Raw genomic sequence first — 14,806 nt, 5'->3', positions numbered from 1 at the left:
GCAAATGACACTTCAAGGATTGACGGTGGATATGCAATGGCAGGCATTTAAAGGTTGCATGGATGAACTACAACAATTGTTCATCCCAGTTTGGCAAAAGAATAAATCAAGGAAGGTAGTGCACCCGTGGCTGACAAGAGAAATTAGGGATAGTATCAATTCCAAAGAAGTAGCATACAAATTAGCCAGAGAAAGTGGCTCACCTGAGGACTGGGAGAAATTCAGAGTTCAGCAGAGGAGGACAAAGGGCTTAATTAGGAAGGGGAAAAAAGATTATGAGAGAAAACTGGCAGAGAACATAAAAACGGACTGTAAAAGCTTTTATAGATATGTAAAAAGGAAAAGACTGATAAAGACAAATGTAGGTCCCCTGCAAACAGAAACAGGTGAATTGATTATGGGGAGCAAGGACATGGCAGACCAATTGAATAATTACTTTGGTTCTGTCTTCACTAAGGAGGACATAAATAATCTTCCAGAAATAGTAAGGGACAGAGGGTCCAGTGAGATGGAGGAACTGAGCGAAATACATGTTAGTAGGGAAGTGGTGTTAGGTAAATTGAAGGGATTGAAGGCAGATAAATCCCCAGGGCCAGATGGTCTGCATCCCAGAGTGCTTAAGGAAGTGGCCCAAGAAATAGTGGATGCATTAGTGATAATTTTTCAAAACTCGTTAGATTCTGGACTAGTTCCTGAGGATTGGAGGGTGGCTAATGTAACCCCACTTTTTAAAAAAGGAGGGAGAGAGAAACCGGGGAATTATAGGCCGGTTAGCCTAACGTCGGTGGTGGGGAAACTGCTGGAGTCAGTTATCAAGGATGTGATAACAGCACATTTGGAAAGCGGTGAAATGATCGGACAAAGTCAGCATGGATTTGTGAAAGGAAAATCATGTCTGACGAATCTCATAGAATTTTTTGAGGATGTAACTAGTAGAGTGGATAGGGGAGAACCAGTGGATGTGGTATATTTGGATTTTCAAAAGGCTTTTGACAAGGTCCCACATAGGAGATTAGTGTGCAAACTTAAAGCACACGGTATTGGGGGTAAGGTATTGGTGTGGGTGGAGAATTGGTTAGCAGACAGGAAGCAAAGAGTGGGAATAAACGGGACCTTTTCAGAATGGCAGGCGGTGACTAGTGGGGTACCGCAAGGCTCAGTGCTGGGACCCCAGTTGTTTACAATATATATTAATGACTTGGATGAGGGAATTAAATGCAGCATCTCCAAGTTTGCGGATGACACGAAGCTGGGTGGCAGTGTTAGCAGTGAGGAGGATGCTAAGAGGATGCAGGGTGACTTGGATAGGTTGGGTGAGTGGGCAAACTCATGGCAGATGCAATTTAATGTGGATAAATGTGAAGTTATCCACTTTGGTGGCAAAAATAGGAAAACAGATTATTATCTGAATGGTGGCCGATTAGGAAAAGGGGAGGTGCAACGAGACCTGGGTGTCATTATACACCAGTCATTGAAAGTGGGCATGCAGGTACAGCAGGCGGTGAAAAAGGCGAACGGTATGCTGGCATTTATAGCGAGAGGATTCGAGTACAGGAGCAGGGAGGTACTACTGCAGTTGTACAAGGCCTTGGTGAGACCACACCTGGAGTATTGTGTGCAGTTTTGGTCCCCTAATCTGAGGAAAGACATCTTTGCCATAGAGGGAGTACAAAGAAGGTTCACCAGATTGATTCCTGGGATGGCAGGTCTTTCATATGAAGAAAGACTGGATGAACTGGGCTTGTACTCGTTGGAATTTAGAAGATTGAGGGGGGATCTGATTGAAACGTATAAGATCCTAAAGGGATTGGACAGGCTAGATGCAGGAAGATTGTTCCCGATGTTGGGGAGGTCTAGAACGAGGGGTCACAGTTTGAGGATAGAGGGGAAGCCTTTTAGGACCGAGGTTAGGAAAAACTTCTTCACACAGAGAGTGGTGAATCTGTGGAATTCTCTGCCACAGCAAACTGTTGAGGCCAGTTCATTAGCTATGTTTAAAAGGAAGTTAGATATGGCCCTTGTGGCTACAGGGGTCAGGGGGTATGGAGGGAAGGCTGGGTTCTGAGTTGGATGATCAGCCATGATCATAATAAATGGCAGTGCAGGCTCGAAGGGCCGAATGGCCTACTCCTGCACCTATTTTCTATGTTTCTATGTCTAATCATTTTCATTACTTATTTAATTGGTTTGGCACCAACATTGTGAGCCGAAGGGCCTGTTCCTTGGTGTACTGTCCTACCAAACCTTTCACTACCCACACCACAGATTCCAAGAGTCAAAGGACATAAGCCAGGCTCAACAGCAAACATCCCCCTAACCCCATTCCTGTGAAAACCATGTTGGAATCTTTCATGGACAGCATTATCTTCCCAATGAAAGCCTCATTTCCGTTAAGGAATATCATGCTGCCCCACTCCAGCTCCTTCATAAAGTCTTTGACATCATTTCTCTACTTGGGGAGGCACAATATGATTAGGAATAGTCAGCATGGCTTTGTCAAATGCAGGTCGTGCCTTACGAGCCCGATTGAATTTTTTGAGGATGTGACTAAACACATTGATCAAGGTAGAGCTGTAGATGTAGTGTATATGGATTTCAGCAAGGAATTTGATAAGGTAGCCCATGCAAGGCTTATTGAGAAAGTAAGGAGGCATGGGATCCAAGGGGACATTGCTTTGTGGATCCAGAACTGGCTTGCCCACAGGAGGCAAAGAGTGGTTGTAGACGGGTCATATTCGGTGACCAGTGGTGTGCCTCAGGGATCTGTTCTGGGGCCCCTACTCTTCACGATTTTTATAAATGACATGGATGAGGAAGTGGAGGAATGGGTTAGTAAGTTTGCTGATGACACAAAGGTTGGGGTGTTGTGGATAGTGTGGAGGGCCGTCAAAGTTACAGTGGGACATTGATAGGATGCAAAACTGGGCTGAGAAGTGGCAGATGGAGTTCAACCCAGATAAGTTTGAGGTGGTTCATTTTGCTTGGTCAAATATGATGGCAGAATATAGCATTAATGGTAAGACTGTTGGCAGTGTGGAGGATCAGAGGGATCTTGGGGTCCGTGTCCATGGGACACTCAAAGTTGCTATGCAGGTTGACTCTGTGGTTAAGAAGGCGTACGTGCATTGTCCTTCATCAATCGTGGAATTGAATTTAGGAGCCGAGAGGTAATGTTGCAGCTATATAGGACCCTCGTCAGACCCCACTTGCAGGCATGCCTTATGAGAACAGGTTAAGTGAACTCGGCCTTTTCTCCTTGGAGTGACAGAAGATGAGAAGTGACCTGATAAAGGTGTACAAGATAATGAGAGGCATTGATTGTGTGGATAGTCAGGGGCTTTTTCCCAGGGCTGAAATGGCTAGCACGAGAGGGAAGTAGGTACAGAGGAGACGTCAGGGGTAAGTTTTTTTTACGCATAGAGTCGTGAGTGAATGGAATGGGCTGCTGGTGGCAGTGGTGGAGGCGGAAACGACAGGGTCTTTTAAGAGACTCCTGGATAGGTACATGGAGCTTAGAAAAATAGAGGGCTATGGGTAAGCCTAGGTAGTTCTAGGGTAAGGACATGTTCGGCACAGCTTTGTGGGCCGAAGGGCCTGTATTGTGCTGTAGGTTTTCTATGTTTCTACTTGTTGACTTGCTCCAGAGGTGGACACCAAAACATTCCAGATCACTGCAGCTCCTGGTTCCTCGTCTTCCAGGGTGACAAGGTCCGAGAGTTACTATTCAACACTTACCCCCGGCTGGGAGCCAACGACCCACTGGATCTTACCTGTTCTCAGTAATGGGTCAGCTACGATCAATTGAAGGAGGAGAATGAGAGGAGATGACAGAGGTGTAAAAGATGATGAGGCATAGAGAGAGTGGGTTGCCAGAGACTTTTTCGCAATGCAGAAATGGCCAATATCAGGGAACATAATTACAAGGCAAATGGAGGAACATATAGGGAGGGTGTCAGGAGTAAATTGTTTTTTGTTAACACAGAGTGGTGGGTGCTTGGAATGCGCTGCCAGGGGTGGTGGGACAGGCGATATACTTGGAACATCTAACAAGCTCTTAGATTGACACAAGGAAGAAAGAAAAGTGGAGGGAAGGGTTTGATTGATCTTAGGGTAGTTGAAAAGGTCAGCACAATATTGTGGGCCGAAGGGCCTGTACTGCGCTGTAATGTTTTAATCGGACTGAATCGTTGGGAATGAGGATGCTTCCCCATCGGGAGGAGGTAATTCCAGCCCATGCTGGCATGCGGAGCCATTCCATCCCCTTTCGGCAGCGGCTCCTCACGGAGGTCACCGGTTGGCTGTTCCACACTCGGCAGGCCACCTGCTTCGGTTGATGGTTCTTTCCAGACGTGGACGACCGTCCGCTCGTACGCCCTCACCCAGGAGCTCCTGGATTACGGTTTGTTCGGAAGGCGCGAGCGAACAAGCCGCAGTTGTGTACCCATGGAGCGCCCCTGAAGAGGACTCTCACTGAGATAGGGAGAAGGGCCAGCCGTTATTTCCCCTTCCACTTGGGGAATACAATGAACAGTTCTTCCATAACACAAGGCTTCCAGGCGCCGGGGATAAACATCACAATGTCAGCGTGCCGAACTGGGACCTGATTTAAAGGCGAATCCCAGGCAAGGGTTACCAAACACCTTGCAGTTAGCAGCCAGCTTTAACCCTTACAGTAACCAGCTGATTTTAATATTTCTGCTTAATACTACAGAGAGTTGGGTTAGAGGCAATTTAAGTTGCTTGCTGTCCAGTCAACCCAGTTACAGGGTCCCATTTATATTCAGATAGGAAGGGTCGCCCACATCACTCGGCTCGCGTCGCGGAAAGGTGGAACAGCGGCAGGACTCAATCCAGTCTCCGCAGGCTGGAGGCCTTGGATGCAGATGCAGTGCCCGCACTGACATTTACACCCCCCCCACCCCGCCGCGACTGTCGCACAGGCTCCATTCACAACGGCTCAGCGGTGGGCCAGTCAGCCGCTCACACGGAAGGTCTGTCAGATCTACGGGGCCCACGCAGCAGCTGGCGGAAGGCGTCAAACCCGGTGTCAGCAGGAGACGTGCGCAGCTCTCAGCTTCGACCGCCCGCTCCCTCGGTGCCTGTGGATGAAATCACAGACAGTTAAAACCAGGCAAACGGGGAGCGGGACTCAGTCCTGAGGCCTTCTCTGCCCTTCAGTAAGATCATAACCGTAAACTCATGACTGACAGAGAAATGGAGGGCTAGGTAGGAGGGAAGGGTTAGTTTGATCTTGGCGTAGGTTAAAAAGCTGGCACAACATCGTGGGCCGAAGGGCCTGTACTGTGCTGAAACATTCAATGTTCGACAGTCTTAGTACTCCATGACCTTTCAACTCTCGCTTATCAAGTATCTACTGTATTGACATCTACCTAAAATTATTAGATGACAACTGTACTACCATTTTTGGAGGAGGAGAAGTTCAAAAGACTCATGACCCTCTTGCCCCCTCTGGTGTTTGTTTTATGTGGGTGACTGCCTCCTTTTAAACCGTGACTTCCAGTTCTAGATTCAGCCACGTGAGGAATCGCCCTCTCCACATCTGCACCCTGTCCAAACCGCTCAGGACCTTGTACGTTCCTGCGTGGTTTCCCCGTCCCTCACTCTGCCAAACTCCAGCGAACACAGAGCACTGCTTTGTTGAACACCTTCACTCTGTCCGCCGCAGAAGACAGGAGCTACCGGTGGCCACCCAGTTTCAATTTCCCCATTCAGACACGTCAGTCCACGGCCTCCTCTGCTGCCAAAATGAAGCCTCGCTCAGGCTGGAGAAGCAACACCTCATATTCCATCTGGGTAGCTAGCCTCCAACGTGATGGTGTGAACATTGATTTCTCCAACTTCCGATAATTTCTCCCCATTCCTCTTCACTTTTTCCATTCCCCATTCTGGCTCCCCTCTCACCCCTTCTCTTCTCCTCACCTGCCCATCATCTCCCTCTGGTTCCCCTCCTCCTTCCCCTTCTCCCATGGTCCATTGTCCTCTCCTTCTTCTTCAGTCCTATCACCTGCCAGCATCTTCCTTCATCTCCCCTCCACCACCCACCCACCTTCCCTTCACTGGTCTCACCTACCACCTGTCGACTTGACACACACACACAAACTGCTGGAGGTTAGGCAGCATCTATGGCGAGCAATAAAGAGGTCATGTTTCTAGCTGAGATCCTCGATCACAACGGGAAAGAAAGGGAGAAGCCAGAGTAAGAGGGTTGGGGGGAGGTGGTGGTGAGGGGAAGGAGCACAAGCTGGCGGGTGATAACTGTTGAGGGGGAAGTTGGTGGGGGAGGGGGATGAAGTAAGAAGCTGGGGAGGGGGGGAAGGTGGAAGAGGTAAATGGGCTGAAGAAGGGATCTGACAGGAGAGCAGTGTGGACCATGGGAGAATGTCAAGGAGGATGTGAAAGGCAGGTGAGGTGAAGCAAAGAGTTAAGAGAGCAGCAAAGAGGTTAGGGTTAGGTTGAGATTATGCGTGCAGTGGGAAAATCATCTCTCGTCACTCGAGATTCAGTGTCACGCAACTTTGATCTGGCCCGCGCCTTCATTAACCATATCCAACACTGAATGAGGAATGAAAAACAGGGGAGGGGGAGTGGGAGAAATTGATGTTTATGCTGTCAGATTGGAGGCTACCTAGATGTATATTACTCCTCCAACCTGAGAGTGACCTCGTTGTGGCAGTAGAGGAGGGCATGGACCGACATGAGAGTGGGATTGGAATTAAGGTGGTTGGCCACTGGAAAATTCTGCCTTTTGCCAACAGGGCCAAGGTGCTTGACTAAAGGCTGATTTATACTTGTGCGTCAAATCGACGCCGTAACCTGCGCAAGTGGCCTACGCGCGTTGTGATCATTTATACTCGTGCGTTGGTGTGTCTGCATCGCTCTGCATCTCGCGCACGTCACTCATGCACGCACACCTGCCTGTGTAAGGCTTCATGGTCTTGGCAGTCTTTCTCGGGGTAAACAAGTTTAAAGCGAGCGTCTTTTTTCGTGAAAGCGAAATGTGTCCTCCATAATTTCGGAGGTTTGTAAAGTTTTATGGAAAGCATTGCAGCCAGAGTTCCTTCCCTGCCCTTCAGTCGGCCAATGGGAAGCTATTGCAGCGTAGGAGGAAATGCGATGCTACCAAGCGGACCAATCACAGTTGTTGCGGTCTGTGTTGCCGCGACGCGTAGTTACATTTTGGGAGAGGTGCGCGTCAGGCTACAGCATAGGGATCCACGTAGTCTCTGCATAGGGTTCGCAGCTACAGCGTCGATTTGACGCAGAAGCATAAATAAGCAGTCCGCCGATCTACGTCTATCTCACCGATGTAGAGGAGGCCTTGCGTTCCTTCCCCTCCCCCCATCTTATCCTGGCTTCAGTGCCCCTCCTTTCCAGGGCTGATGTATTTCCCGGTCCCTTTGTTTTTATGGCAAATTGTGTTGTGGCTCCACTACATGATAATAACTGAGGTGCAACCTGGAGAGGACTGAAAATGCTTCATTCTTCGGTCTGAAAGTCTGCTGTAACTGAACAGAGATTGGCGACTGCCATGCGAATCCATGGCGATTCCTACCTCTTAGTCTGGAAGCTCATGCATTTCCACAGAATCGTGTACAATCCCAGCAGGAAGACAATGAAGATCGCGGCTGCCGTCATTCCTGCAAAGAAGTTTGCATAAATTTGTTTGGAATGTCAGTTAAAGTAACACACAGTGCATTCTTACTTTACAAGCTGTATGCCAACTCGTTTGCATTTAGGCCTGGAAATGGAGATTATTGTACACTCACGGTCACAGTTTGTACCTCAAAATTCAAAGTATATTTATTGTTAAAGTGAGAGTGACATAGTTAATTCAGAAACAAAGGTTCTGAACTTAAAGAGGGGTAACTTTGAAGGTATCAGATGTGAATTAGCTAAGATAGACTGGCAAATGACACTTAAAGGATTGACGGTGGATATGCAATGGCAAGCATTTAAAGGTTGCATGGATGAACTACAACAATTGTTCATCCCAGTTTGGCAAAAGAATAAATCAAGGAAGGTAGTGCACCCGTGGCTGACAAGAGAAATTAGGGATAGTATCAATTCCAAAGTAGCATACAAATTAGCCAGAGAAAGTGGCTCACCTGAGGACTGGGAGAAATTCAGAGTTCAGCAGAGGAGGACAAAGGACTTAATTAGGAAGGGGAAAAAAGATTATGAGAGAAAACTGGCAGAGAACATAAAAACGGACTGTAAAAGCTTTCATAGATATGTAAAAAGGAAAAGACTGGTAAAGACAAATGTAGGTCCCCTGCAGACAGAAACAGGTGAATTGATTATGGGGAGCAAGGACATGGCAGACCAATTGAATAATTACTTTGGTTCTGTCTTCACTAAGGAGGACATAAATAATCTTCCAGAAATAGTAAGGGACAGAGGGTCCAGTGAGATGGAGGAACTGAGTGAAATACATGTTAGTAGGGAAGTGGTGTTAGGTAAATTGAAGGGATTGAAGGCAGATAAATCCCCAGGGCCAGATGGTCTGCATCCCAGAGTGCTTAAGGAAGTAGCCCAAGTAATAGTGGATGCATTAGTGATAATTTTTCAAAACTCGTTAGATTCTGGACTAGTTCCTGAGGATTGGAGGGTGGCTAATGTAACCCCACTTTTTAAAAAAGGAGGGAGAGAGAAACCGGGGAATTATAGACCGGTTAGCCTAACGTCGGTGGTGGGGAAACTGCTGGAGTCAGTTATCAAGGATGTGATAACAGCACATTTGGAAAGCGGTGAAATGATCGGACAAAGTCAGCATGGATTTGTGAAAGGAAAATCATTTCTGGCGAATCTCATAGAATTTTTGGAGGATGTAACTAGTAGAGTGGATAGGGGAGAACCAGTGGATGTGGTATATTTGGATTTTCAAAAGGCTTTTGACAAGGTCCCACACAGGAGATTAGTGTGCAAACTTAAAGCACACGGTATTGGGGGTAAGGTATTGGTGTGGGTGGAGAATTGGTTAGCAGACAGGAAGCAAAGAGTGGGAATAAACGGGTCCTTTTCAGAATGGCAGGCGGTGACTAGTGGGGTACCGCAAGGCTCAGTGCTGGGACCCCAGTTGTTTACAATATATATTAATGACTTGGATGAGGGAATTAAATGCAGCATCTCCAAGTTTGCGGATGACACGAAGCTGGGTGGCAGTGTTAGCAGTGAGGAGGATGCAGGGTGACTTGGATAGGTTGGGTGAGTGGGCAAACTCATGGCAGATGCAATTTAATGTGGATAAATGTGAAGTTATCCACTTTGGTGGCAAAAATAGGAAAACAGATTATTATCTGAATGGTGGCCGATTAGGAAAAGGGGAGGTGCAACGAGACCTGGGTGTCATTTTCACCAGTCATTGAAAGTGGGCATGCAGGTACAGCAGGCGGTGAAAAAGGCGAATGGTATGCTGGCATTTATAGCGAGAGGATTTGAGTACAGGAGCAGGGAGGTACTACTGCAGCTGTACAAGGCCTTGGTGAGACCACACCTGGAGTATTGTGTGCAGTTTTGGTCCCCTAATCTGAGGAAAGACATCTTTGCCATAGAGGGAGTACAAAGAAGGTTCACCAGATTGCTTCCTGGGATGGCAGGACTTTCATATGAAGAAAGACTGGATGAACTGGGCTTGTACTCGTTGGAATTTAGAAGATTTGAGGGGGGATCTGATTGAAACGTATAAGATCCTAAAGGGATTGGACAGGCTAGATGCAGGAAGATTGCTCCCGATGTTGGGGAAGTCCAGAACGAGGGGTCACAGTTTGAGGATAGAGGGGAAGCCTTTTAGGACTGAGATTAGGAAAAACTTCTTCACACAGAGAGTGGTGAACCTGTGGAATTCTCTGCCACGGGAAACAGTTGAGGCCAGTTCATTGGCTATGTTTAAGAGGGAGTTAGATATGGCCCTTGTGGCTACGGGGGTCAGGGGGTATGGAGGGAAGACTGGGGCGGGGTTCTGAGTTGGATGATCAGCTATGATCATAATAAATGGCGGTGCAGGCTCGAAGGGCCGAATGGCCTACTCCTGCACCTATTTTCTATGTTTCTATGTATACTATACTCAGCCTTGAGATTCATTTCCTTACAAGTAGCTACAAAAGCAAAGAAACCCAACTGAACCCAACTAAAACAAAGACGACCTTCAAACACCCAACGTGCAGGGAAAAAAACATGGTGCAAACAAAAGCAAACAATCAGTTGAAGTTCACGGAAGTGAGTCCACAGCCGATTCAGGAGCCTGTTAGTTGCAGGGCCACAGCCTCGGGCTCGGTGCAGAGACGAGTGGACCTCGCGGAGCAGTGAGCTGAGCTGTCCTACCCCTCACCTCCATCCCCAACACCCTGAACCTTTCAATCTGGCCTGGCGCTTAAATTATCCAAACTTTGGGCTGTTCCTCACTCACGGATCCGGGCCGTTACTTCGATACGCTCTCGGGCCTGGGCCCCACCGCCTCACAGCCTCAATAGACAATAGGTGCAGGAGTAGGCCATTCAGCCCTTCGAGCCAGCAGTGCCATTCATTGTGATCATGGCTGATCATCCACAATCAGTATCCAGTTCCTGCCTTATCCCCATAACCTTTGATTCCACTATCTTTAAGAGCTCTATCCATCTCTTTCTTGAAAGCATCTAGAGACTTGGCCTCCACAGCCTTCTGGGGCAGAGCATTCCATATATTCACCACTCTCTGGGTGAAAAAGTTTTTCCTCAACTCCATTCTAAATGGCCTACCCCTTATTCTTAAACTGTGGCCTCTGGTTCTGGACTCACCCATCAGTAGGAACATGCTTCCTGCCTCCAGCATGTCCAATCCCTTAATAATCTTATATGTTTCAATCAGATCCCCTCTCAGCCCTCTAAATTCCAGAGTATACAAGCCCAGTCACTCCAATCTTCTGACATATGACAGTCCCGCCATCCCGCCTCGTGTTAGTTGTGAACGGATTGTGAATTCCTTCACGAGGAGCCATCCAAGTGAAAGCTCTGATAATCCACTATCCAGTTCTTTGCAGATAGATCTTTGTCGATCTAGTCGAAGGACCACACGCCAGTCCTCATCGAAGGATCAGCAGGTAGTTTCAAGTTCCTGGGTGTCAATGTCTCTGACGATCTATCCTGGGCCCAACATAGAGATGCAAGTACAAAGCAGGCACAACAGCACTGATATTTCTTTCAGAGCTTGAGATTTACTGTCACCAAAACCTCTACAGCTGTACCGTGGAGAGCATTCTGACTGATTGCATTACAGTCTGGTACGGGACCGCCAATGCACGGGCTCGGAAAAAGCTGCAGAAGGTTGGAAACTCAGTCACCACCACCACAGCGGGAGGTGCTGATCAGCCTGCCGGAATGCAGGAAGTAACAATTTTTGAGTCTGGTGGTCCTGAAGTGGATACTGATGGGACTGACAAACAGCGCACGAGCAGAGTGGTGGGATCCTTCGTGATATTGCTGGCCTTTTCCCAGCAACTTCTCTGTGTGTACAGTAGTAGGTAAGCTGTTACCAGTGACATGTTGGGCAGTTTTAACTACCTGTATTAGGGCCACAACGTGGCCGGATGGAGATGCGTCTCTACCAAAGGAGATGTAACATGCTCCTTCCCTCCGCTACCCTGCGGGTCACCCTTGGGCAAGGTGTAGCACCTGCTCGGCCCCCCGATCAGGGTCATGTGAACCCAGGGGAGCAGGTAGTGGATGGTCGTATAAGCACCCGGTGCTGGATATGTGACCACTGACACCAGGCAGACAATCTCTGAAGGGTATTGATAATGGCCGGGGTCACCCATCTTGTAAAGACCCTGCCCAAGAAGAAGGCAATGGCAAACTGCTTCTTTCGAAAAATTTGCCAAGAACAATCATGGTCATGGAAAAACCACGATCGTTCACGTCACACGACATGGCACATTACGAATGAATGAGTAGAATCCTCACGCCTGTAGAGGTGCAGTTTCCATACCATCCAGTGATGCAGTGTGTTAGGATGCTCTCAACGGTGCATCTGAAGGATACTAGGTAAATAAAAACTCTAAACCCTAATCCAACACCATGCAAGTCCTTGCCTCTCAATTCAAGCCCAATGAGTAGCTCTCACCTGGAATTAATCCACTCGCTGGTGATGGACCATCGGAATGATTGGGAACAGAATGGAACTTCTGGACTTGTGTCACGTCTTATGGGGAGAGATGAGGAGCAGGTTACATTTGATTCGCCCAGGCAGACCATTAATAAAGTCAGAATTAGTTAGCCCTGAACACAAGAGGTTCTGCCAGTGCTGGAAATCCAAAGCAACGCACAGACAAAATGCTGGAAGAACTCAAGTGTGAGGACCTGACAATGGGCCTTGGCCTGAAATGTTGATCGTTCATTCATTTCCATAGATGCAGCCTGACCAGCAGAGTTTTGTGAGAATAATTAACCCAATAGTTATCATTGCTCAAAGAAACAATGGCCATTAAGTTCTCCATTGTCCACTTTCCTCTCCTATCAGATTCTTTCTCATTCAGCCCTTCACCTGGAGGGGGGCGGGAAATAGACCATCACTGTCTTGGACTGTTCCCTCTCTGTCCCTTTTCCCTGACCTCCCGATCTACAGCTCCAGGTAACTGCACAACCATCATCCAGACCATGCTCCCTTCCTTCTGCTCCCATCGGGCAGGAGGAACAGGAGCCTTAGGTCCCACACCACCAGGTTCAGGAATAGTTATTACCCCTCAACCATCAGGTCCCACACCACCAGGTTCAGGAATAGTTATTACCCCTCAACCATCAGGTCCCACACCACCAGGTTCAGGAACAGTTATTACCCCTCAACCATCAGGTTCCACACCACCAGGTTCAGAAACAGTTATTACCCCTCAACTATCAGGTCCCACACCACCAGGTTCAGGAACAGTTATTACCCCTCAACCATCAGGTCCCACACCACCAGGTTCAGGAACAGTTATTACCCCTCAACCATCAGGTCCCACACCACCAGGTTCAGGAACAGTTATTACCCCACAACCATCAGGTCCCACACCACCAGGTTCAGGAACAGTTATTACCCCTTAACCATCAGGTCCCACACCACCAGGTTCAGGAACAGTTATTACCCCTTAACCATCAGGTCCCACACCACCAGGTTCATGAACAGTTATTACCCCTCAACCATCAGGCTCCTAAATCTTCATGGATAACTTCACTCACCTCAGTGCTGAATTGATTCTACTACCTACAGACTCACACTCAACTCATGTTCTCAGTATTTTTGTTTAATCTGCACATTGGCTGTTTGTCAGTCTTTATTTATTTTTCATAAATTCTATAGTATTCATCTATTTTCTTGTAAATGCTTGCAAGAGAACGAATCTTAAGATAGTATATGGTAACATATACGTACTTTGATAATAAATTTTACTTTGGACTTTTGATAGTTCTTCCCCAATTCCATCATCCCATAACTTTGCCCCATCATCTGCACATTCCTCCCAGATTTCCCTTCCCCCTGTGCTCCCACCTGCTCTCCCCACCTCCCTTATTTGGTTCTGTGCTCCACCTTCCTCTCCAATCAGATGCTACCATCTGCATCTGTCACCTCCCAGTCTCTGTCCCTATTCCCACTCTCTCCTCCTCTGTCCGTTTACCGCTCCTCCTCACCAGGATCCACCTATCACCTCCCAGTCTCTGTCCCTATTCCCACTCTCTCCTCCTCTATCCGTTTACTGCACCTCCTCACACCAGGATCCACCCATTACCTGCCAGCTCTTGCTCCACCCCTTCCCCTCACCTCTTTCCACCGGGTATCTCCCTTCAATCTCCCAGTGCAGATGAAGGGTCTCAAACGCCTGAGCCGCTGAGCTGCTCCAGCATCTTGTCGCATGTATCCAGGGTCAAGTTTGGAACTCTGAATTGAGCAACAACACCCAAAGCTATTTTGCACGGAGAATGTTGTAAAGAATACTTACTATCCATACACCTGCCCAAGGTACAGGGTTGTGGGAGACTTGTGGTGTTCTAAGACAAGAAAGAGAGAAGGGAACAGTTTCACATTGTACTCAGAGCGGGAAAAATGACCAACTGCCCCTTTCTGCAAATTCGCTCAATGGCCACTTCATTAGATACACCTGCTCATTAATGCAAATATCTAAACAGCCAATCATGTGACAGCAACTCCATACAGAAAAACCGACTGGCATAGTCAAGAGGTTCAGTTGTTGTTCAGATGAAACATCAGAATGGGGAGGAAATTTGATCCAAGTGACTTTGATTGTGGAATGATTGTTGGTGCCAGACAGGGTGGATTGAGTATTTCAGAAACCACTGATCTCCTGGGTTCTGCACACCCAAAAATCTCTAAAGTTTACACAGAATAGTCTGAAAACACAAAAACATCCAGCGAGTGGCAGCTCTATGGGCAAAAATGCCTCATTCATGAGAGGAGGTCAGAGGGGAATGCCCAGACTGGTTCAAGGTGACAGGAACTCAAATAACCACACATTGCAATAGTGGTGTGCAGAAGAGTATCTCTGAATGCACATGTCAATCCTTGAAGTGGACGGGCTACAGCAGCAGAAGACCACAAACTTACAGTCAGTGGCCATTTCATATGGTTCTGGAGGTACCTAATAAAGAGGCCACTGACCCTAATGCAACAGGTTATTGAATAGACTCTGAAACTTCATGAGCAGACTTCCCACATTTCGGGAGTGAGGTTGCTGCTGACTGCACTAAGCACGGACACTAGCTGTAAAGAGGACTTTCTCAGTCTGAATATCCACCCTTGGCCTCATTGACCTCTGAGCACA

General features: G+C 47.7%; 1 protein-coding gene across 4 annotated transcripts in view; it reads right to left on the bottom strand.

The window, feature by feature from the left end:
* Positions 1 to 1,829: 1,829 nt before the first annotated feature.
* sb:cb288 (uncharacterized) overlaps positions 1,830 to 14,806 on the bottom strand; it is a 33,370-nt gene continuing 20,393 nt past the window's right edge. For 2 of the 4 annotated variants that reach the window (XM_063057173.1, XM_063057171.1), the window contains exons 2-5: positions 13,967 to 14,015; positions 12,115 to 12,192; positions 7,574 to 7,658; positions 1,830 to 5,099 (exon numbers count right to left, since the gene is read on the bottom strand). In XM_063057173.1, the coding sequence (XP_062913243.1) occupies positions 5,048 to 5,099; positions 7,574 to 7,658; positions 12,115 to 12,192; positions 13,967 to 14,015 (264 nt within the window). In that variant the 3' untranslated portion in view covers positions 1,830 to 5,047. The remainder of the gene's footprint in view (positions 5,100 to 7,573; positions 7,659 to 12,114; positions 12,193 to 13,966; positions 14,016 to 14,806) is intronic. The other 2 variants (XM_063057172.1, XM_063057174.1) reach the window with 2 other exon arrangements.

The sequence above is a fragment of the Mobula hypostoma genome, chromosome 8, assembly GCF_963921235.1.
Source record: "Mobula hypostoma chromosome 8, sMobHyp1.1, whole genome shotgun sequence".
Classification (NCBI taxonomy): Eukaryota; Metazoa; Chordata; class Chondrichthyes; order Myliobatiformes; family Myliobatidae; genus Mobula; species Mobula hypostoma.
The sequence above is the reverse complement of the archived record's forward strand: the minus strand, read 5'-3'. Positions and strand labels throughout refer to the sequence as shown.